Here is a 24649-nt window from a genome sequence, read left to right on the forward strand (position 1 = left end):
AGAAATCACATACCCCAGTTCTGGGCTGTTCTAATTTCTCTGTTATATGTGATTGGTACTGAGCTTTATAATCTAGAAATTCAGATACCATTCTGATCAAAAGCTAGTTTCAAAAATGTATTTAATGATGTTATTCTCACTCTCTTCTCCTTTTATCAAAGGCCAATATTGACTGTGATTCCAGCCCCACTCGATGGCAGAAAGATGCCATTACTGAGAATACTCTTGATTAAACTGCAACACTGACAGGCAGTAAAAATGTAAAATGAATTATTAAAATACTAAACCAATTAGAATTTTCAGAGCAGTAATTATAACAGCAAGCAGAGAACTACACACACCAGCCTTCTTAAAGTCTGCTTTACTTCAGAGCTCACAAAGCAACAATAAAGCAAATACACACTTCCTTACCTAGAATTTACTACCTCTGTAGAAAAGCAAGCAACCCCTCAAAATGCGTTTTAGAAACCACTCGTCTCTTCAGTTCACTGACTGTGTTTATGTTAGCATAAAATAAAATAAAATGGTACCTTCGAAGAAGTCAAAATCTTGCAAGTCATCGGGCAGCCGCGGCAAGACATCAGAGAAGTCCTCCTGATTCAATTCCAAGTCATGTGGAATGTCTGTGATTTCATTGGCGATATCATCAGGCAGCTCATCGGCACTCAGCTCTGGTGTGGAGGGGCTCCTGGACAGAAAGTACCGTTAGTCCCCCGCGTTCAACTCTGATTCCTCCAAATGACAATTGCCAATGCATATCCATCTATAATGGGTGTTTCCCCACACCTTTGCCCCCACCCCCATCATCTAGGAAAAAAATGCTTTTAGAAAGTTTCTTTTGGAAGCTAAACACTTTGCTTTTTGATTAAATACATAAGATCAGGAGCAACACATTTTACCCATCCAACCCAATAACTGCTAAAATCTGAAATGACCCACTCCAAGGTGGTTGCATTTTTTTCCCAACAGTTACAAGGAGGTGGAATTTCTAGCCCCACTCCATATGTTGATCAGCACAGCAATATCACACCTTTCTACAGTGCTCACTGACAACGTTCAAGCTAGCAGTGGGCAACTGGGGCCAGGCTACCACTGACCGTATGTGGGGCATCTCTACTGGCAGTGAGACACTGGCAGGCATGGTGAGGTTCCCTTGGGGCACTGCAGGAGGAATGGGTTTCTGAGGCCGGCGTGGGCCTCGCCTTCTCTTCTTCTTGTGTTTTTTGGTAAGTGCAGGTGGCTTCGTTTTTTTCCTGGGTTTCCTCTGCTGCTGGTGCTGAACTTTACGGGAGCTGTCCCCTCTCAAGAAATTGTCCTTTGGGATTAAAACAATAGCAATGGGAGCGTATTAAGAACAAGCATTACTCCCCTTGATTTTTCCCCCTGGCCATTCCACAGACATTCACATGCAATGCAAGAAAGACTGCTAGCTTGCACCCAGGCAAGGTAACAAAAAATAAGCTGCTTCCTTCCTTGTTGATCCCAATGGCAAAAATCACACAGACCAAATTATGATGTATGCTAAATAGGAGATTGGGCAGTGTCACTTTAAAAATCACCATAGCAAACCCTAACTAAATCAGAGCAAAATTGTAAACTTTGGCAGTATTCCTGTAAGTATCAAAGACTGAGCACTGTTTTGAGGTGGTGATAATGGGGACAGTGTGCAGCAGCTGAAGTTAGCATCCTCAAGTGCCCACTGCCATAAAAGAAGGCTAGCACTGAGGAAAGAGAATTAATACTGTAGGGCTAGGGTAAGGATGGGGCTAAACAACTAAGGCCTCATTGCTTTTGGATAGCAATCATTGACCAATTAAAAAATAAAGCAAACCATCACCAGTTTTCAGTTGCCATCATACTGGAAATGTCAGAGGATTGTATGTACTACAGAAGTAAACCAAGAGAGAGACACTGAAGATTGCCTGGGAGAGGGGGGGAAATCCCATACAAATCCGTATAGCTCAGACCCTCACATTTTAATCCAGGTAACTTCATAATTCGCAAGTATTGGAATGGCTGGGAAAAAACGGTTAACAAAAAACCCACAACAACCTAACAAGAGAACAAAAAAAAAAAAAAAAAGGGGGGGGAGTTTTACACCTAATGCCTTGAAGGAGGAACAGGACAGAAGTGGGTGAGCAGAGGACATCATCTTCATGTCTGCATTTTCTCAACTTGTGGCAGGCCACTGCTTTTCCTCTGGGATCCACAGATCCCTGAAGGAGGTTAAAGATAAATTCTAACAGTCACCAAAAAGGTAAATAAAGTAGCAAAACCATTATTTGTATGCTTATAATTGCTATCTACACTTCCTCTAGAAAATATTTTGGGCCCCAGGAACTAAGACTGCTTGAGATGCAGTGTTCTTAGCATACCACATTCATACTATATTCAGATCCAAGGGCCAGGAGTGAGCCCAAATAAAGTGACCACAGGATCTCTCACATTGATTTTCTCCTATCTCTGTTCAAGACAGGAATCAAATTTCTTCTAGTGAAGGATATTCTCATGCACGCTTTATCATACCCTCAAAACCACGTAAAACTTTTTACAACATAATTTATACTAATTGGAAGTGTCTGGCATGTTCTCCTTCTTAAGAAAAATAAAGGGAAATGAGCTCTTAAGTTATAAACTTGCTAGTTGTCAAGCAAGAATTCATAGAAAGACGGGTTAAAACTCCTGATCATCCCAACAGAAAAATAGTAACAGTTTTGGCTTTGTACTTACCATTTTTTTGGCATGTTCTTCACACAAAGGTGTCTGATGTGTAATGTCAAAAACTGGCACAGAGCACTGCTGACCATCTGCAAACTTGGCTGTGCAACTTGAGAAGAGCTGCTGAGAACGGTTCAATAAGATATCTGTGCATTTCTGCATCAGGAATAACACATGAGGCAACGATGGAGGAACGCCCTTTGATTTATCAATCTGATGAAGATCACAGCCTTCAACTCTACCTGTCCATAGATGCTATTTTTAATGAGTACTTGAACTTTCTTATTCAAGTTGAAAGCTAGGTAAGGCTCAAACCCAACTTTTAAAGTGAAAAACTGCATTCATGCAGACTCTCTAATGATTTTTATATACTGAGATAGTTTTATAGAAGCAGCCATTTCACTAATGAGTTCTGAGCAAAAAGAAGCCTTTTCCTGGAGTCTTAATCAATAGATCAATAGTAGCAGTTCGAACAGTGTAGTCAACAGGACTATTTCCTTACAGACTAATGACAATCCATACTGAAACATTAAAGAAAAGAGTATTTCTTAATTCAGTCTTTTAAGGTACATTCTTGGCATTTATCTTTAGAGCACAAAGAAGTTTCAAGATCCTTCCTGCTCCTCTGAAAAAAAGATGTGCAATCAGACAGAAAGGTCAAGTAAATCCAACTGTAAGCTTGCTGAGATTTCCTTCAGAAAAATCCCTTGCAGGAGTGAAAATGTTTCCAGACTTACAGCAAATCAAACAGATATTTCATTGGGTTTTTTCAAACAACATTAGAAGCACTCCTTCCATCTTGAACAGTTCTGAGACCTCAACATCACAATGCATGTTCAAGAAATGTTAGAACACAAAAAGAAAGGACAGAGAAAATGGAAAACCTGCAGAAAAGTCCAGATGGAAGACCTGGACAGATGAGTCAGAACCAAGAGCTTGTTCATTTTAGAAGAGAGACTGTTTCCATTGAGAAGAAAACACAAAGGGGAAAAAACAGGCACAAATGCAAGATCACTAGCTTTGACGTCTCTGCTTTACACACACCAAGAAGCAAGACGACTTAAACTTTAAAAAAAAAATCAGAATCGTGAGGCAAACCCCAAACACAGCTGCATGCCACGGTGCTCTCTCACAGAGTTTTTGAACTGCTGTGCAAACTACTTTTAAGGGGCCTGCAAAAATCAACCAACAAAAACAAGGCATCTGCAAACCAGAAAGACTGAAAAGGTGCTGCAGTCTGACAGCAACTGGAACAGATCAGCACCGCTCACTTAAAATACCAAAGCCAAAAGCTTTAACAAAAGGAGTCACTTGTTCAAGTCTTCAGCTAAAAACAAAAAAGATGAAGTCTACAGAATTCTTAAGTATTCCAAGTCAGAAGTCTGCCTGTTCATAGTCTTCAGAATCAAACCTCACATCTAATGTGCTCCCTCCTTTCTGCGATCTTCATGCATTGACTCTTGACACCCTCTTCAGGCTTTGCTTGAAATCCTGAGCACTGGGAATTCTTTCGCATCTAGAATACAGACTCTGTGACTCCTACTATTCTGCTTCTTCAAACAATGCAAAGTATCAGATTTCCACCTTTCTAGTCAGTGTAAGCCATCTTTTTATGATATGTATAAAAACTCGTTTCCATAAACCGCTCATAGGTAGGTAGTCTACTGGAACCTACCAAGAACTGCATGAAAGCAACGAAGCTGAAAGCCACGTGGCTTGTACATCATCCGCAAAAGATGATTGTTTTTGTAAAGGTTTCCTGCACCCACTAAATACAGCTTACAAAGTAAAATAATGTGACTATATTAGATTCCAGTAGCAAACTACTTATCTTCACTGTCTACAGACCCAAATCACACAGACAAATTAAAAGCAAAATAGTTTATGAGACACTAACAAATAAATATTCCTTTGTGAAAATGTATTTTTCAATGCAAAGACCTAACAAACAAACAAAAAACCCTAAAACAGAACAGCTTCCACGCCTGAACACAACTCTCAAACAGAGTTAAAGAGGATACGCTGAAAACAATGCCTGGTGAATGGAAGGGCCTTGTTAGTGCACTGTTCTCCCTTTGAAGTCCCACAACAGGTTGTTGGTTCTGGATCTCTCTGCCTTGCTTGGCTTGTGCTGAAAGAAAAAAAAGCATAAAGGAGTTTAGAGACAAAAACCCAATCTCGTTACTTGGCACAACTATTGCATTGAATGTAGCACAGAAGGATGAAAAATTATAACACACGTGTGTGTGTCCCGATCCAGATAGGTGCACACTACTACCAGACTCCATACAGGGATACAGAATAGATGTCAATGACAGGTGAAGGTGTGACTGCTGTAACAGGATTATTGTTTATTTCACAGGGCCTTAATTGCAATGAGAGGTGCTGTGTGCTACTACCATCTAAATATTACAACACCCAGCAACAGAGCCAAGGACAGTAGTAGGTGAGTGTCAACACAGGTGACGCTTAAAATGAGGTCAATCTTTAGAATACAATGTATTGGGTATGCCTCCATGGGCAGTCAAGTGCACTTCTAAGCCTGTTCATAAAACAAAACATGCCGAGCATCGCCAGAGCTTACATGCAAGCATGTGCTCAGACAAACTTAGACTGAGCTCTGGAGTGGCAGAGCCTGTGCGTGCTCAACATGGGTAAAAGCTCTTCTTCATCAACGTGCTACAGCCCAATCCACCAGCAGGTGCCCAAAGCTGAGCATTTCCTCAGCAACAGCCTCAATGCTTTGAGCCTGAGCTGCAAGCAGGCGACCAGACAGCAGTGTGCACGAGTACTGCAAGCGTTACACAGCTCGCTTGGTGTTAGCCTGCTCGAGGCCTTTGTCACCTTTCATGTAGAGAAAGCTGGAGATTCCAGGGCTGACTTTCACCTCTGCACATGTTGTTTTCTAGGTTGACAAAAAGCTGTCTGTAGCCTGACTGTTTTCCTTCAGCCATTTCTGTCATTGACTGCACTTTGACTGAGCAAAGTTTTAGTTAGCAATATTACTCCTGTGAAAAATTTAATAACTGAAAAGACTTCATGGTTACTTAAACTAACCAGAGCAGTGATGACAGGCACACCTGGCTTTGCAAGTCTACCCAAAACAACGTAATCTTTTTTGTGCAATAAAAGGCAAGATAATCCAAAAAAAAAAAAAAAAAAAAAAAGCAAGAGCTTGCCAGTTCTGGCAAAGTTTTGCTGTAGTTTAAGTTTGGAGATATTTACACAACTTCATAAACTAGTAGTGTACCTCTACATTACACCTCCAAGCAGCTCTTTAGCATCACTCTGCATCCCCAACAATAAACCCTCCAACTATCATGAACCACAGCCTACTGTCTGGGAACAAAAGCATCCCATAACCAGAATACACTTTTAAGTACCCTGCTCCATCCAGCTTGCCTCTCATGTTAGCCCACCACTACCCCCTACACACACATCCTGTAAAGCAAAACCGTGACAGCAAAAGGATGTTGCTGATATCCCAGACATAATGTCAGGGTTCAGACTTGCTCTGTTTCTGCACAAATATGAATCAACCAACTCTCAGTATGCCAAGAGCTAGAGGGATGTTGACATTATCTAGAAAGAATTCCCACAGAAGGTAACCTTCAGAGTTGTTAGAAGATATTTATTTTGTTGCCAAATTTCATTTAATGTTAGATTGAGTTAAATCTAACAAAAAGCATAAGCTTAAGTTTGATTTGCTGGGAAGATAATTAAGAAGATGTATAGACTTTTCAAAAAAAAGCTGTCTGAAAAACAAAATCTGAATTGAAGCAGTGAACTGCAGACCAGGCTGTACACCTTCTAAAGAACTGGGCTTAGTAAAGTACCAGATATTTGAAGGCAGCCAAAATACATAGATCAATTAATAAGAATAAATTTTAACAAGCAACTAACTTCTTTTGTGACATTTAAGAAATGGGGCCCAGATACTGCTGAACAAACAATCCACATTTCAAAACACAAAGCTAGAGAAATGTCTGTCTTCATGGAAAACACTGTGTGCCGTATTTATTTCACTCCACTGACAGGCATTTGTGTGTCATGGTTCTTCTGCCTTGTGCATGCCTACCAGTTTCAAGGTTCAACATTTCAGCTGCTGGATACTCTGCCCAGCTCCACCCTGTCCAGACCCCGGGTTACTGGAGTCACAGGGGAAGGTCTGACCTGGTATGAGCACACGTAGCTCTTCGGAGTTCTTGTATCAGTTGCCCAGCACGCTCCGGCTCTCTGCTGGCCGCCTGCAGCAAGGCTTTCCGGAGTGTATGCCGGCATTTCTTCTGACGAGATTCTGCCCGCTCCAGGCGGCAGAGGTGCTTGTATTTCTGCTGAAAGTAAGTGCAAAGTCTGGTCACCCTGGAACTCCTGTCATCTGCATTGTCATCATCGGACCTGAAGAAGGGAAAATAAAAACAAATGGGCTTTAAGTATATTTTTTTTCCCCAAGGAAGCAAATTTGTCATTTTAATAGAATTGTTAAGTTGGCATCCATCTTCTAGCCCCATAAAAATCCAAAAGTTGAAATCAGGCAGGGATGCTTTAGAAATGGTAAGAGCAGGATCCCTTTTGAATTCTAAAGGTACTTACCCTTCTTATTATGTTATTATTAGAGATTACATCAATTTATCATCAAGTCTGACACATTTAAATGTCTGGAGCCTGCTGTTCAAAAAAAATAATCTATACTGTTAACCTTTATTTACTGTAAATGTCTCAGCAAAAGAGACAAACCCTTAAAGTGCAATTAATGGAGAGGACAAAGGTGGGGAACTAGGTAGTGGAAATTTATTGAAGAAAGGTCACGATGGAAAAGATGGTCAAATGCTAACAAGTACCAAAACCGCTGACTTTTTCCAGTTCCTTTTACTCTGCCAGGCAGTGTGTTCCTTTCTAAACCAAGATACACACTAACACAGCTAGCAGTTGATACTGCTTTCCCCTTGTTGCAGGGTTAAGGTTGAGTTACATTACAGTGATGGAAAGGAAATTCACATTTAACTCCAAAGGTACTGAGGGGAAAATCAGAGCAGGGCTAAACAATGACCAGATGAAGGACTAATCCCATTCTTTGTTTGCTTAAGAAAGTCTCTTCCCATTTATCTTGGCTTTCTGAATGTCCAGGCAAATATCAACAAGACCATCAAACCATGTCAACACATTCAGTTAAATTCCGTAAAAATCATGAAACATAATAAAATCATCACTGGGACTTGTTAAAACAACAAGGTCCATGAAGCTACCCAAAAGTCCTCCACAACAAGCACTAGTTTGCAGAATTATTTTTTTTTCCTGGAGCAACAAAGAACATGTACTGAATCTAAACAAAGCAGTCTTTGTTCAGTTTATAATTTCAGGTTTTCTTTACAGAACAGAGAAACTTTTTGCTAACTTTCCTATCTGTAAAACAAAAGGCAGGCAGGTGGAAGAAAACAAGTTCAAACAAATGAAGCAAATCAAAAGCTCCCAAGGTTCAGACGGCAGAGCTTGGCCAGCTGACATCCAAACCTGCACACAGCAAAGTGGACCACAATTAACTGATAACAGAAGAGATGCAAAATACTGGCCATAATATTTACTAAATAAAGTAAGACCCAGAAATACAGGCACCATAGCTGTCCTTGGAAAGACAATATGACTAAGACCTACTTTCCTTTCTGGAAACTGTTATTCTGTTCACACACAGGACAAATTTAAAAGACTGCATCCATCTCCACTAAGGCTACCCACAAAAACTCCACAGGAACGAATGCTGCCTTGACACAAATGCACATTATTTCTGAAGTTGTAAGTAAAGTCAACCATACTATGTATTTTGTTTGTTAAAACAGATCACAGATTATTTTCTAGAAGCAGAAATTACAAGTAATTAACCTCTGCAATTAAATGCTTAGCAGCAAATACAGCCTGTTAAAAATATTTAACATATGTCATGTTTAAAATATTTTCACATTGAAAATATAAAGAAATTACACTTTCAACATCTTTTAGGAAAGAATGCCTACTGGGGAAAAAAATATCTTAAAAAAAAATTAATTGTGTACTATTTAATATAGATTTTCCTTTTTCCAATGTATTAATAGAAAACAGAAATACATGGATGGAATCTGTTAGATACAGGTAAGTTTAAAGTCTTAGGCATTTCCTTTCTGCTCTGGGCCAAGATTTTTAAACACAGTTGCAGGCATACCGATTTAATTTTAAATGTGGTTACAAATTAACTTTAAGAAAAGACAGGAATATTCCTTAGCGGATAAAACGTGTTTCTTTTGGGTACAAAGGGTGGTTTTAATGCAAATATCTCTAGCTTTGAAACTTTTTACTTCCTTCCCATTGAAACGAACAGGAAAAAAGTCATGGTATGCTAAAATATTTTGAACTGCAGTTTACAAAAGCATTTTTAAAAAGTAGATGAAGACATATATACAAGATGTAGAAAGAAATCATGCCTGCAGTGCACAAGGGCTTATTCTGAGGCAAACGGTTTCTAAAAGCCTACTCAGAATTTTGTTCCCAGGCCAGTAAGATAACTACAACATATTTATATGTTCAAAGAAACCTTAAAAAAAACCTTTTTTTCCTAGACAAGTACTGAAACCAAAAGGTACTTTTGTTGTTGTCCTTTCATAACCAAGTTTACCAACTTCTATTTAGTTTATTCTCTTAAGCTGCATACATAACTTCTGAAGTTCAACTTAACGTGTGGCATTTCATTTTTTAAAAGATTTCTGAAAGTGCATGCAAACCTTTTGATAATCCAAAATGCTTCTTCCCAACCCTTCCCTTTAAAAGTGTCATGTGTAACCATCAGGGGAATTGTTGCTGAGTGTTCATGAAGAAAACAAAGGCAGCGCGAAGCAACAGAAAGGAAGAGCAAAAGGGCAGCACGGGAACCAGAAGAACATGCTCTCTACTCTGAGACACCCCAGCACCTGTAGTTCAAAACCCTCTGTAAGGAGGGATTTGAAGAACCTTCCCTTCTTCCTTTTAGTTTTTCTAGTTATCGGGACTTAATAAATCCAACTTTGACAACACAGTGTTGGTATTTGATCCTTTGAGTGAGCTGGTATGAGGAGGGACTCCAATCCTCACGCTTTCTTTTCAAACTTGCTACTTGAAACACTCACTTTATCTATATTTCAGCGTAGGAAGTGAAAAACTACTTTGTTTTAAAGTCACTCGTTTTCCACTACTTTCTAAGCTACAAGACCCAGTAACTGAACCATCTGGGGTAAAGGTTCATTAATCTGTGGTAGAGAACAGCCCCTGCTTTCCCTCAGAACTGCTGCTTCCACAAGGAATTCCTCCCACCCCAGCAGCTTTCCCTGCCGGCCACCCTGCCTGCACCGTGCCCAGTGCCCATTCCTGCACTACTCTTTGAACTGAAATGTGAAATTTGTGCCTGCCTCAAAACACGGCATCCTGGAATGCTGCGAGCACAGGAACCCTATTTTTCAAAATTAAAGGACAAAATAATAAAAGCAAACATTTGGCCTGTGTTTCCACAGATGACTGCAACGATTTTACAGATTAAAAGGCCAGAAGGCAAACAAACTAAAAAATTTATTACTGTTAAGTCATTAATTTTAAACTAATCTGGTGAATTGTTGAGAGTTTAAGAGCAGCTAGAGTATCACACAAGAAGTTCAACAGAAAGCCAGAGGATTTCCTCTACAACCACAACACCTGAAAGGCTGAGAACAAGCTGTCCAGTAATGCAGATATTAACTGTCCACTTTTTTTACTGATCTGAGAAGAATCCCTCCCACTGTCTTCCACAGAGTCAAATGGAAAAGGACAGAATGGAGTTAGCTGGTGGAGTTACCCTTTCACCCAGGGACTGCAAGCTCAGACACAAATGAATCGAGAAAATACAGCTTTAGTTTTACCATGAAAAACAGTTAGTAAATTCCCATAAGCTTAGGTACATGATTTCAGAATCTAAAGCTTTGAGGAAACAATCTCCATTGGTTTTCTGGTAAAATTAGCCTCCAAAATTCAGAGCCATAACAAGAGTCCTGATTTCAGCTGGGATAGAGTTAGTTTTCTTCTTAGCAAGCTGGGGCAGTGCTGTGTTTTGGATTTGGTGTGAAAATAATGTTGATAATATACTGATGGGTTTAGTTGTTGCTAAGTGATGTTTATACCACGTCAAGGACTTTTCAGTTTCTCAGATCCTGCCAGCGATAGGGCTGGAGGGGAGCACGGGAAATTGGGAGAGGACACAGCCAGGACAGCTGACCCGAACTAGCCAAAGAGGCATTCCATACCACAGAACATCACACTCAGTATATAAGCTGGAGGAAGAAGGAGGAAGGTGGAGACATTCAGAATTACTGAGTTTGTCTTCCCAAGTAACTGTTACACATGATGGAGCCCTGCTTTCCTGAGGATGCCTGAACACCTGCCTGCCCATGAGAAGTGGCAAATAAACTGTTGTGCTTTGCCTGCACACACGGCTTTTGCTTTACCTATTAAACTGTCTTTATCTCAACCCATGAGTTTTCTCACTTTCACTCTTCAATTACGTCCCTCACCCCAATGCAGGGGGAATGAATGAGCAGCTGCGTGGTGCTTAATTGTCAGATGGGGTTAAACCACGACAAGAAGTCATTGGCTAAGGTAGGAGCCAGCAGTCTGCACCGCCAGATTAGTAAAACAGAGTCACTTTCACAAATCAAATCACCCAAGAAACAGTCTGAACTAATTCATCTTCAGCAACAGACAGATCACACTACAAAAGTGTCAAAGTGAAACATTTCAGGTAATAAAAGACTCTACAGAAGCTTGCAGAATAGGAATTAAAATTCCAGAAGGCTGACATCAAGTGAACTATCAATGTTTATCCATAAACAAAATTAGGAAAGCTGCTGAAGAGCTAACACTGGGCAGGCTGATGGAAGTACAAAAGCAGCCAGTACCATACAAAAATGTATCCATCATGATTAGTTAAGACAGTGTTTAACTGAAGTGCATAAAATGCTAGAATGGAACAGAAAATGTCAAGACAAGGTATTATTTTCTCTCAGTATGTGAAAAGAGTAGGAAGAATCCAAAGGAAGTTAAGACAAATAGAAGACAAAACACAAAGATGACCTTTATAAGTTGACAAAAAAATAGCAATCTATGGAAGAACCAGATCAAATGTCAAGGAGAAAAGAGTGTAAGGGAAGTTGTTTAATAGATATATCTGCTTTGAAAATTACGTATTATTTAGAAGTCTGGAAGTCTGTTCATGCTTTCCCAAAACAGTTTATTTAAAAGTGCTCTTTAAGTTAAAACTGGTGTTTGTGAAAGTTCACTCTCTGACTGCTGATGCCCCAAAAAACAATGGTTATTAATAACAGAAAAAAACCTTTCTTTTAAAAAAGGAAAGTCTACACAAAGCTATTAAGCCTTCATTCGCTGAAGGCTCTCAGTATTTAGTATCCTGGTGCCTGTGCTGATGACAGATACAGCTTTGTTGTTCACCTTGTAGACTGTCTTTATAGATGGTAAGAAGTTCTGTTAAGTTTCAGAATTTCCATGTACCAAAAAAATAAGGTTTCATTAACAACACTACTCTGACTTTATTAAAAGTTAAACAAATGGGAGAGAGCTGTAGTATCAAAAAGTCCAGCTGCATGTAAAAGAAAATCACGTTATAGAAATTACAATCAAAACGTATTGAGTCCCCAATTTCCTTTTGTTATCAACATGCTTCAGTTTCGTTACAATACTACATTTGCAATGCTTTGTTTTAACTTTGCACCTTAAAATTTGGATTAATAAACATATATTATGTCCTGCTGTAAGATTCATGACTTGGCAGTATATGGAGAACACTGTAAGCCTTTCTGCACCAGCAGCTAACACCTGTTCTGCTTATCCCTTCAATCACATCACTTCTTTCGATGCTCCCAGCTATTTGACAGAAGTTTATTCAACACTTAATTATGAAAAGAAATGCTATGTCCCTTAAAAAAAACACATTAAAACAACATCCTGCAAAATCATCATAAGGACTAATGAGTAAAATGTAGCAAGTTTACTAACAAAGTTATTCACAAATAATAGGAAAGACAAGAAACCAACAGCAACTCCCTTCATTTGGTTCTAATTCAGGAAATACCTCTCCTCAGCAAGGCACACAAGTTCATGAATAAATCCCAATAAACTCTATTAAATATCGGCAAATAAGCTTGAATTCTTTCCTGCTGCATCCTTCTGATAGCACACTGCATGAAGGCCTCTAAGCTAGGTGGAAACTGGGACAGAAGGTGACAAGCTGTTTCATAGCTCTTACAAACAAATGAGTTCAAACAATCCTTTGTTTCAGCAAAGCACTCAAACAAGTGCTTTGGTTCCATTGACTCCACTTGAAGTGAAGCTCACATTTATGTGATTTATTGCATCAAGGCCAGCATGAATACTAAAGAACCATACTCACTCATGTCTCTCATAGCCGAGGGTTTCTCGGATAGACCATGCAACCTGGTAAGGGGAGGTTTGCTCTGAATCCTCCAACTCTTCTCCACTGTCTTCAGACCAATCCAGCCCTAAGGGAATTGAAAACATGAAAGCTGGATGAAAAGTGTATCTACCTCATATAAGTCTCTGAGTAACCTATGGCACAAAAGATGAATGTGTAGTATAGTCACAAGCATAATTACATTTGATTAAATCGTATAATATTCTCAATTACACAGGAAACAGTAACAGTGCCATTACAGTGTACAAATAGCATGCACTAATTTTTGTCAAATTTTCCTTTTAAAATCCTTATTGGCTTCTTTATTCATCAGCAGTGGAAGAAAAATCACCAGTTTCTTCACGCACAGAAAAATACTACAGCTTTCATACCAAGCACATGTAATCTTTACAGACAAGGTAAGAGAGAAGTCCCTGCCACAAAGAACTGACTGCCTGGGAATTTTCAATACTATATGATCTAAATAGGCCACTTTCATTTCTGTTTATATTCTGACTGTGCCAAAGCACAGGGAGAGCAGGAAGACCATAAGACAGAGCAGCATGGACAGAGATATAGAACATCTACAAAAGATGCTCCTCTGCTCAGTCTCTGTAATTGCCTGCCAAATGCATGCATTAGCATGAAAGGAGCGCTAAAGGGAGAGATGCAAATACTCCTGCACTTTTACTAACCAGCATGCTTTCACTTAATGATGATGCAGTAGAGTCAACTTACTGTATGCACCAACAGCCTCACTTAGTCAAGCTAAACACAATCGTTGAGCAGGACAGCCAGAAACAGAGTCCAGTAAGTTCTCAGGTAGAACATTTTATCTGGACCTTCCACTTTTGCAGTTTTTCCTACTCTCTCTCCTACATCCAGTGGAATTCTTGCTAATTCCTTGCAGCAGGTGGGATAAAATCTCATAGCTGCATTTTCAAGCTAGCATTATTACTCTTTCACTTCCTTGTGTGCTCCTTGAAAACGGAGCAGCAGTTGGGATACAGTTAAGAGGCACTTCATTTTTGCTTAAAATAAACTAAACTACTACATCTGGGATGATACTGAAGTCAAATGCTTTGAGTTTAGGAAATGCATCAGTACCTGGTCACCTACTTTCAGAATTAGACACACCCATGGAAAAGAATTGTGAGGAGCACCTTGATCATTTAGAAGCAACACTAACATAAACCAGAAATATCAGAAACCCTATTTTTCAGGAACTTCAGCATCCTGAAAATTCTATACTTTGTTCCTATTTTTATGATACGCATATGAACTAAATTAAGATCTCTTAAGACATTTGATAAAATGCCAGAATTAGACTTTGAACTCTTTTTTTACTCTCACGACTTCCATAAAGAAATGAAAAAACAACTTAATCATTGGATAAAGATGTCCACAATTGATACCACTTAACAAACTATTTATCCAGCGTTTAAAAATAAAATCAGAGGTTGCGTTGTTTTGCTTCTAACGGGTGTTGCAGAAATGAAGGAATAAAATCTAATCCAGATTCAGTGATACTTACACTGAAGACTGCAATTACATTAATATCCAATTACATGGCTCTGATATAGGTACTCATAAAACTGGCAGCATCTTTTTAAAGATTCTGTGCAGTCGTCTCTAGTGCTACTCTATCATAAAGACATTCTGAAATTCTCTGAACCAGCACAACTAGTCTTTAACATTAAGACATACTATGAATAAATAACAAATACATTTTCCACTCTCACATAATTAATATGTGAATTCCATTATTTTCCAAATAGAAAATGTTCTAATTGCACACACATACAGTTATGCATCTGCATAACTGTACATTTATAGGTCTAATCAGTTTTTTTAACTATGCCTTTTTTTTTTTTTAGGAAAATGTATTCTCTTCATCACTTGAGAATGTAAAACATTAAACACAAAGTGATCTTTCTACAGTCTTTCAAAGCGCAGGTCACTTTCTAAGCTATTGGGGTCTGTGACACTCAGCAATGCCTCTGGAGTTGCCATCCCTCAAACGACCTGCATTATATGTAGGACCATCAAAGTGGTTTTCTGAAGAACAACATTCTTTGGAGACATGCTATGGAATGCTAATTATCTTCTGAACAAATAGTGAAGCTATCCCATGAGTGCCAAAGGGCAGATCTTAACAGCAAATTAAAAAAAAGGTTAATTGAAATAGCAAAAATTACAGATGTTTCAATTAAATAAGACGTTATATGAAGAATGTCCAGATTTGTTTGAAGTCTTTTTTTTTTTTTCAACATCATAAACGGCATTCCTGCTCTAATATCATACACTCACTCCTATTTCCCTTTTCCCTGTCAGTATTTTACTTGTTAGAACAGTACAACCTAAAACTAAGCAGAAAAGTAAGTAAACTTTGGAAGGTGAGGGAGGCAAGAAGAACAGTTAGGTGTACCTAGATCTCTATTCATAATCAGACAAATAAGCTACAAGGTCAGCTCCCTTTTTAAAGCTTTATAGAGCACTACTGCCATAGCAGCAAGTTGGTTGTATTTAGTTACATTATCACAAGCAGCAATGCATTATTACAGTTTCTAGATAATAAGGAAGAGACTATTCCTGCACTGGTATGTGGCCAAGTCTCCACCCCTCCAACTACCTTCTGTAACGGTGCTGCCCTCCTGCAGTAGTCTTTTGCTTTTGCTCATCTGTATTCTGTACATGAATAGGCCCCATCAAGAAAAATTCTCTTACGCTCCAATTTTCCCAGCCAAGTCAACTGGAAATTTGGATCTGCAGAGAATTATGGGCCAAATCTCCAAGCTTTTACTTGCACTCCTTTTGCAATGTGCACTTGTCACATATCTAACATTCAATCTAACCTTCTCCACTCATGTAGGTACAGCTGGCGTCACCTTTACTACTCAAGTTGCAAACCTTCTATACAATGCCTGTATCATCCAAGCAATGTTTTTTACACTTTGGCTTGATTTCTCAAATGGTTAACAGAATATTAAGAACAACCAATGCCATAAACCGTATGTGACAGGTCCAGGCATTCCCTTCATAGAGAACAGGGCTAAAGAAAGCACCAAGAGATTATCTAGTTCAGGGTTATTTTGTAAGGACCACATACAAATGCAGAACAGGGCTAGGAAGACATTCCCCTTTTGTCTTTTGGTTTCAGGTTGGAAAAAAACCCCAAAAAACAAAAAGGTGGCAGTGCATCTATTATCTACCCACCTAAATGTGGAAACAGATCAGTGTCCAGCTGCTGTTTTCGAGTGCACAGTTTCACCAGTCTCTGTAGTCGGCTCATGCAGGACAGGTGCGGAGAGAAGGCTGTGGCTTTCATGAGGACCCGATCAGTCCTTGGAGGGTCCATGACAGGAGCCCTAGCAGGTGGCAGGAGAGGCAGAGGTCTCTTGTTAGACAACTGCCGGGCTTGTGCTATAGTGTGTGTGGTGGGTGCCACTCCCTGCATTGGTAGGCTGGTGTTCGGAGGTTGAGGTGACTTGCAGACTACGCCCTGCGGTAGCCCTGTCGGCTTTAACGAAGCTGATGAAGGTGGCAGATGAGAGTGCTGCTGCTGCAGAGGCTGCTGCTGCAAAGGTGCAGGAAGGGGGCTAAAGTGCTCTTGGCGAACTTTTAAAATCTCTGTCTCTCTCTGGCGCTGCCGGTTTTGAGCCAACTTGCTCTGCAACTTCTTCCTCACTGTTGCCCCTTTCTTTAGGTCATCATCTTCCTCATTGAAAGCAAAGGGGTCTTCTAATTCTGCCTCCAGGTAGTGGAGAGGAAGCCTAGCCCCTGGGGGGGAGAGGGACATCCCATCCAGTCCGTTGGGCATCTTCAAGGCCAGAGTGGGCACTGTCAGACTGAAAGCCATAGCATCCATCTGATGCCTGACCTTTACCTCCTCTATGGGATCATTCTTTTTCTTCCTCTCCTTTTTCGGTATAAAGCCAAGTACCTGCAGGTGGCTGTTGCAGTACCTTTGAAAAGTAAAAGCAGTCGGTTATTAGCTCAACTCTTGAAAGTAAAATCTAAAGAAAACAGACATCACTAAAGGAAAACCCACACTCCCCCATCTCATGTGAATACAGATCAAAACACAAGAGGTTTTGTAAGTGTTCACAACTGCTTCTAATACAACAGGTAACTGGCGTTCCCAACCTGTAATAGAAAACAAAAACTTACACAAGTGACAATTTGTAATCTTAAAAGTCTTCAGTCGTTATTCATAGGAGATTCACACACAATCATTCAGAATATTTACTCTCTAATAGGGTAAATACTCACAAAACAAAGCGAACAAAACAAATTGACTGTCTGATACATAAAACAGTAAGAACTCAAGCCATTAACTCTGTTCATTTCAAAAGCTCCTAAGAAAAAGTACATTTGAAGACCACTTCCTTTCATGTGGCTGTTCTTTCACTGGAAGTAGCTAACATTTTAATCAACACACACATTATTATTATGAATTCCTCTATAGTAGGGAGCAGTTTCTTATATGGACAATCTCACTTGAGGTTCCTGCTGAGAAGGGTCACTATCTGCACTTAATGAACAAGTAGCATAAATATTTAAATTCTGTTTTAGTAGTTTAACATGATGAATTTTGTGGCCAGAGGATTAGCTGAATGCTCTTCAAACAAAAATCTAGTTTAAAAGAAATACTTTGCTGCTAGAAAATGTTTACACAATGCCAGGAATATGTATACATACAATCCACAAACATGGATTTTAAGCTCTTTAATATAAGAAAAGCTTTTAAAGTCATGTTATTTAAAAGAGGAAAAAAAAAAGATTAAAAAGTCGTTAAAAGTTTGTCATGAAAATTAAAAGAAGCGTTATAATTTATGGCCACAGACAACATATTAAGTACTAAACAATTAATTTTTGTCTGACTCAAACAAGCAGGTGATAGAAATGTAGGAACCATGATCTGATCCTTTTCCTGTTTCACACAGGCAGGCCCTCCTGCCTCTGTAGAATGCCACCAGCAACCAGACTTCTGCCCTTGCAGGATCCCACCTACAACCCGCAGCTTATACATGAAAACAAAGATATGAGGAAAGAGTGATGTCTACATCAAGGCATTTATGGACAAGACAAGGAAATACCCATTAAGGTGTTCTTTTAAATCTGATCAGTATGAATCTGAGAAAAGTAAGTTTTGTTGAACAAATAGGGTAAAAGGAAACTATTCCTGGTCTTCATGGAGGAAAAAATAGCAGAAAACCCCAAACCAAATCCCAAAAAAGGTTTAACACTTCAGTTTCATGACTTTCAACTTGTTCTCCCACCCCTAAAGAAGTAATGTGTGAACTGCTTCTAAAAGGGTCCATAAAAGGTAAAACCGAAAAAGCAAATTCATATATGCTCTGTAATGATCTCCATATATGTAGCTTCTCAAGGGATCCATACCCGTAACAATTCACAAATCAAAAAAGGCTGAAAAGTACTGCTACTTATTACTGTCTAAATAATTTATTTATTACATTAAGTTGTAAGCAATAAATAAATCTAGATGAGGCAAGCTGAAAGCCAACAATTTGTGGAGTCCTTATTAGAACACACTGGAATACTGTAAATTCATAATAAGAGATGTACTTCTAAAAATAAAATTATATAATGTGGGCTCAATAAAGCTTTCCTTAAAGTCAACAACACTATTCCTATAATTAAAATTAAGCACTTTTAAAATATTTTGTTTGAAAAAGATTGAGATCAGTTACAACAGCACTTTTAGTATGACAGAAAACAACAAACAGACAAAGTAACCACAAGGGAACTTTTTTCCCCCTCTTAATCCAATAAAATAAGATTTTTTCTCTATGCAAATGTTTCCCTGATATTCTTCACAACTTAAATATTGCCACCTTGTGCTTGTGCTGATGTGAGGAGGTAAAACTGGCTAGTCTGTTTTCATTGTGTAAAACAAAGAGAAAGCAAAAAATAGGAAAGGTGAATAAACCTTTGAAAAGGTAATGCACTTGCCAACATTCTCTGAGCTTTAGGCTATTAAGGGTTTTGCTTGTTCATTTAACTCTAACATAATCATTTTTGTATCACTTTGGCTCTTACAGCTAACCATAATGCATGGCTGAAAGCAAACTGTATCTTACACAGGCATCATCTCTGGACATAAACCCATAGACGCCAGGCTACAACATAATGAAAATATAGATCACGTGTATTTGCAGACTCCTATATGCATGGCCTTGGCTCTGTGCTACAGGCTCTTGTCAATCAACTCCCCATCTTCTGGCATAACTGAGACTGATACACCTTAAGACCAAAAGGAGCAAGAAGAAACTGGGAAGAGCACTTAAGTCTTCTCTGGGTAGAGAAGGCTCCACACAGGCAGTTTGGCTAGGCACAACTTATTAGCACCAACTCAACCTTGGCCTTGTCAGGCTCTAGCTAGTCCCATGCAGAGCCCAGCAGGCATGAACACCCACTTCCCCATCCTCCAGGTTCCAGGATCGGCTTTTAGTTGGCCCTGGCCCAAACTGGCTCTGACTTTACACAGTGCTGCAGAGCCCAGCACAGACATTAACTGACTCTGCTGGAAGCAGTCTATTACCAGCTGAGTTAAGACAATAAACTCTTTGGATCAGATGTCATGCCAGGGAAGGAGTTGGTAGTTCATGCTGCATTGAAGACAGATTACTGGGAAGACTGGAATAGCACCTGCAAGTAGCACAGTCCCTTTCACATCGCTCTAAGCATGACACCCATTAGGGTCAAGCTGGCCCTACAAGAGCCGATTCTGATGTGCCTGTCTTTGGCACTTCTATAACCTGCCTGTGAGTTAGTCTCAGCTGACAGTATCACATTGATACCTAACAAAATTTTCCCCTCCCTTCCTTACGCAGTGCCAAAGGCACTTACTCTGTGCAGGTGAGGTCAAACAGTAAGCAGACATGGTAAGAGCCGTAGGTTGATAGCCATTAAAACTATGGTAACATGAAGCACACAAAAGGTGATGGGTTCTGAAGGCTTCAGCTGGACCGTTTCCCACATCACTGGGAGGGAAAGAATCTAGACAGTGAGGTTTTCTACCTACAACTGCATTCTGCTTCCCAGTACATCCCAGACTGGTATCAAGTTCCATCACTTATTTAAATGACGATCCAAATAAACTGGTGAGCACCTCACATGTTAACAAAGTATTTAAAGATTCTCTTGAAAGAGAATTAGAGATAAAATGGTGTTTAACCCAGCTGAATTGTAATAACCCTACACTTAAAAATCAAGTTGAACTGCACTATGTGTGTATTTGGATAAGAAAGAATTAGGAGACATGTATTCAGAGGAAATACAGATACAAAACTCATGTCTGTATCAACCCTTACATATTCTATAAAAAAACCAAGATACTGAATAGAGAAACTAGACTTCAAATAAGGCAATGAAGTCATGCACTATTAATAGATTTAATTTGTAGAATGTTAATGGTTAATAAGAAATCTAATAATATGGCAGCATATTAAATATCTTTGTGGCTGGTAGCATCTCATCTGCCTGGGGTCAAGTGATAATTTTTTTAAATTATCTATGGACAGACTACAAAGCTTTAGGCACATAACACATGTACCCTGTTAAGACATTTTACTTTTTATGATCTTTAAAAGTATATAAGAAGATAGCTGTCAGAGCATCATACAGCCTGCTTCTGATCATGTACAGTTACATGTCTAAAACTGTGACAAAATGACCATCTGACAGTAATTTTGTACACAGAAAATTAAAAGCTAGGAGTGAAGAACTCAGACATAGCAAACATCTTTATATCGAAAGGAGTGTGAAAAAAGTCTCCTAAGAAACAGATACAGGTTTGACTGCCAAAAAAAAAAAATCTAGAGCAGGCACAGTCTTATCACTAGCACTCATTAAATTTTATTGTTAAAATTAAACTCTGCCCTTAGAAGCAGTCTTTTAAAATATTCTAACTATCACATCCTCTCATTTGAAATTAAAAGTTTATTTTCTCCTTCAGACACCTGCTGTCCTCTTCAAGTACTGTAATGTGACACTCGACATGCAATTGAATTATTCTAATATAACATACACCAGATGTCATGACCACACTTCACTTTAACTTGAGAAAAATCAAAAAGAACAAAGTGCGAACTCAATTCAAGGTGTAAAGAAAAATCTCAAATTCCATGGGAACATGAGACCTAAAAAAAGTGTCATGAAGTACTATTATTTCTATTGTTTTTAAGTATGACCCCTGGTAAACAGCAACTCTGGCTCAGTCAGCTCTTGCATCTGAAATTACAGCATACCATTTGAGCAAGCAATTTCCACCATCGTTTCTCCAAGCTTATTTCCAAAGAGCCTCAATTGTACAGTAGCAAAGAAACAGTCACAGACTGTCAAATTACAGCTTAAAGTTATTCATCTTGTGCCATTTGAGCATTTGCCCTACAGCTTTTGACAAACATTCATGTTTTTTTCTCACTTCATCAGTCTCCTCAACTGAAATGGCAGGTGAAGTGCAAGTTAATTTAGAGCACAGTCCAACTGTTGTTTCAGACAAGAGAGGGAGCTGTGAGCTGAGAAGGAAGTTGTATGTAGGGCACAGTGGGAACACTGCTAATAATGCAAAAGGTTAGTGAATGGCAGCTAATAATGTGAAAGGTCAGTGAATAGTGGTTTGATTCCTTTTTGGCATAGTTTATATTTTAGTTTAAAAAAATCGTTTCTAGCAGACCAAGCCTCAGATAGTTAACACATGCGCTAATTAAATAGTGTTACTGGCAAAACCTGCAATAATGACTCTGAAAAATTAAAGTCATATATACCTGGCAGCCAAGTTAAGACAAATTCTGCTACTGCAGTCGAAGCAGCACCAATAAGACTGGTGTTCAGGAAGTCTTAAAAGAGCAAGGGAGAATGTCCTTGTGGTTACAATATGGGCTGCAATTCAGGAAATCTGGTTTGAATTCCCAGCTCTCCAAAAACTTCAAGTACTATCTCTTGCAAGGCATTTAATAGCTGGGCACCTTGGGCATCTTCATTTGGCCAGGGAAGGGGGAGAGGAAGGGGGTAAGCAAAGAAGAAAAGGAAGTGGACAGCACTTTACCAGCTGGCTCATCTGTTATCCGGTAATAATTATTTTATTCCAGTAATATAACACTACGGATCAGTACCAAATCACAAACACTGAATTGTAAATCTGAATTCATCCCTATGTGTCACTGCTCCCTAAGCCCAGACAGTACACATTTTCAGCCGTTTGTCCTGAAGAAGCAGATGGAAGCGTGCTTTTGGCACAGCTGGCCAAACAAGCAGGCGTTTTTAAGAGCATGTACTGTAAGCGACAAAGCAAGTTAATTAGAACAGCAGGTATTGCGTAGCAGGTTTGATCCACAGTTTATAGTGAAATTGAGAAAAGCAATGAACTCTCCTGAAAACTTCCTTGGGAGTAAGTTACTGCCCCCTGTCTGAGTAATCAGCTCCCACAGAAAATAAAATAAAGTTTACTGGTCTTAAAACAAAACCCTCAAAGGAACATCCTGGAATTCAATCCGCTCAGGCCAGTTCCTCTCTCATCCTGAAAACAGGCAGCATCTTAAAAGAAAACTCATGCCTATGTCCCAGCCGCTTCCCACTTTGCAGATGGGTAACCACAACTCACCTACGGTCCTCAGATTTGGGGATGGGGTTGGTGCAGCGTTGGCTGTTATACTTGGCCACATATTCACATTGCTTGAAGGGGGCAGTCTTGTCCTCCAGAACGTGTCTGATACAGAAGGCGTAGCCGTTAAGTCGCCTCTGCTTGCACAGTTTGGGGCTATATGAGCACAAGGGCTTATTGTCAACCTCAGAGAAGTGTATGTGTTTGCCTTCATACATCACGTGACTCTATTCCTTGTGAACATCAGCTGAAAGAACCAAAATATTAAGACAAATCACTTACAGAAGAAAACAAATACATTCAATTCTAGATTGTCTGTTTCATTTTGGCAGGGAAGAGAGACCCAAAACAATACCTGATTTTAAATCTTCTGTACCATATCAATGTTAAGAGAGAGCCCCAAGGACACCACTATCCTGGAATGATGATGAATCAAGATGAAGCAGATTGTCTAAGGAAAATATCACAAAGGTCAAAGTCAGTCAGAATAAAATAGATATTATTACTGCTTAATAAGTAAGTGGCCAGATGCAGTCACTAAACCTGTGGTTCATCTAGCATCCAATAAGCCAAATCCACTAGCACAGTAAGTTTTCAATCAGTAGTCACAGATCTTTGGAAACTGTGAAAGGACATTGTTGGGGGGGGGGGAAAAATTCTACTGCCACTGCACTTGAACCTGCTGAAGAAAACTCCACTCATCTACCAGACAGTGATTAGGAGCTACAAGTTGAAAAGGTTAAGTGTCAGATTAGATCACTTGCTTTCAGGAATCAAGTTGAATGATGATTAACTCATTTGATTGCAGAGGTTTTGCTTCAAGTATCTTTGCTTACAGAAAGGCTGGCAACTACCCTTACTCTGCAAAATTATAACTTCACCAGGCAGTGCAAGTTCTGTACCACACCCAATGAATAGTCTTTAGATCTTGTAGCTGCCCACAGCTTCTACAAGCATCAATATGCAGTCCTTCCTGAGGTCATTATGGTTCTTCAGAGCTTCTCTACCTCATTGTACTTATTTTAGGTAAATGCGGGCATTAATAATATCAGAGGCAGTATTCCCATTGATGACAGGAGGGCCAAAATGTCATTTCAGCAAGAGGCTGGGGGTTTTTTTCCCCCTAAAATAGACTCCTACAGTGCAAGCCCAAGCAATCCTAAAGTACTTTTTCATTTCTCAACACTACGGAGTCTTTGGCTTAATCACCTTTAAAAAAAACAAACAAACCACAAAAAAACAAACAAAAATGAACAAACAAACAAAAACCCCACCCTGAAGTAGCTTCAATCAAATTAACAGCACACATATTCTGCAGCTGCTCTGCTACACTCAGCTTAGCCTGCAAAAGGCAGCTTTTATTCAGGCTATCCTGAAACACTGGAATAAAACTCTTTTGAATATGGTAGATTCAGTACTCGGTTCAGTTTCATATATACCAATGCTGTTATATACCAAGCAAAGGAATGTACATGGAGGTGATATTCAGGAAATATATAACAAATTAGAGGCATGTGACCAATGTGCAGATTACCACCTCAATCAACTTACTTGTTCCCAAAGCCACAAATGACAAGAACACCACTGCAAGGAGGAAGCCTATGCAGACTTTGCAGGAAAGATGCAGTTTCCTCTTGTGAAGGTAAAAGCCTTCACTTTCCACTTGTATAAAAGCACCTTGAGAAAATGACAAGCACTATGGCACTGGGGGGATCTAGAAAAGCAATTTTAAGTCACTAGGACAAAAACAAAACATGCTAATTACACCTCTAACAGTAAACTGCATAAACTAGGCCTTTCATTAACTGTACAAGCAGGACAGAAGATCACTAAAAATTTAAAAACACGCT

At 39.3% G+C, this 24649-nt stretch overlaps 1 protein-coding gene across 4 annotated transcripts in view; it reads right to left on the minus strand.

Annotated features, from left to right (window-relative positions):
• Positions 1-24649, minus strand: part of INO80D (INO80 complex subunit D) — a 46208-nt gene that overhangs the window by 13798 nt on the left and 7761 nt on the right. For 3 of the 4 annotated variants that reach the window (XM_040603068.1, XM_040603066.1, XM_040603067.1), the window contains 9 exons: positions 23155-23250; positions 22800-23046; positions 16388-17136; positions 13151-13259; positions 6892-7116; positions 4740-4849; positions 2731-2864; positions 1098-1315; positions 531-688 (listed from right to left, as the gene is read on the minus strand). In XM_040603068.1, the coding sequence (XP_040459002.1) occupies positions 531-688; positions 1098-1315; positions 2731-2864; positions 4740-4849; positions 6892-7116; positions 13151-13259; positions 16388-17136; positions 22800-23017 (1921 nt within the window). In that variant the 5' untranslated portion in view covers positions 23018-23046; positions 23155-23250. Of the gene's footprint in view, positions 1-530; positions 689-1097; positions 1316-2730; positions 2865-4739; positions 4850-6891; positions 7117-13150; positions 13260-16387; positions 17137-22799; positions 23077-23154; positions 23251-24649 lie in introns of all 4 variants that reach the window. The other variant, XM_040603069.1, reaches the window with a different exon arrangement.

This window comes from Falco naumanni, chromosome 8, assembly GCF_017639655.2.
Source record: "Falco naumanni isolate bFalNau1 chromosome 8, bFalNau1.pat, whole genome shotgun sequence".
In the NCBI taxonomy this organism is placed as follows: Eukaryota; Metazoa; Chordata; class Aves; order Falconiformes; family Falconidae; genus Falco; species Falco naumanni.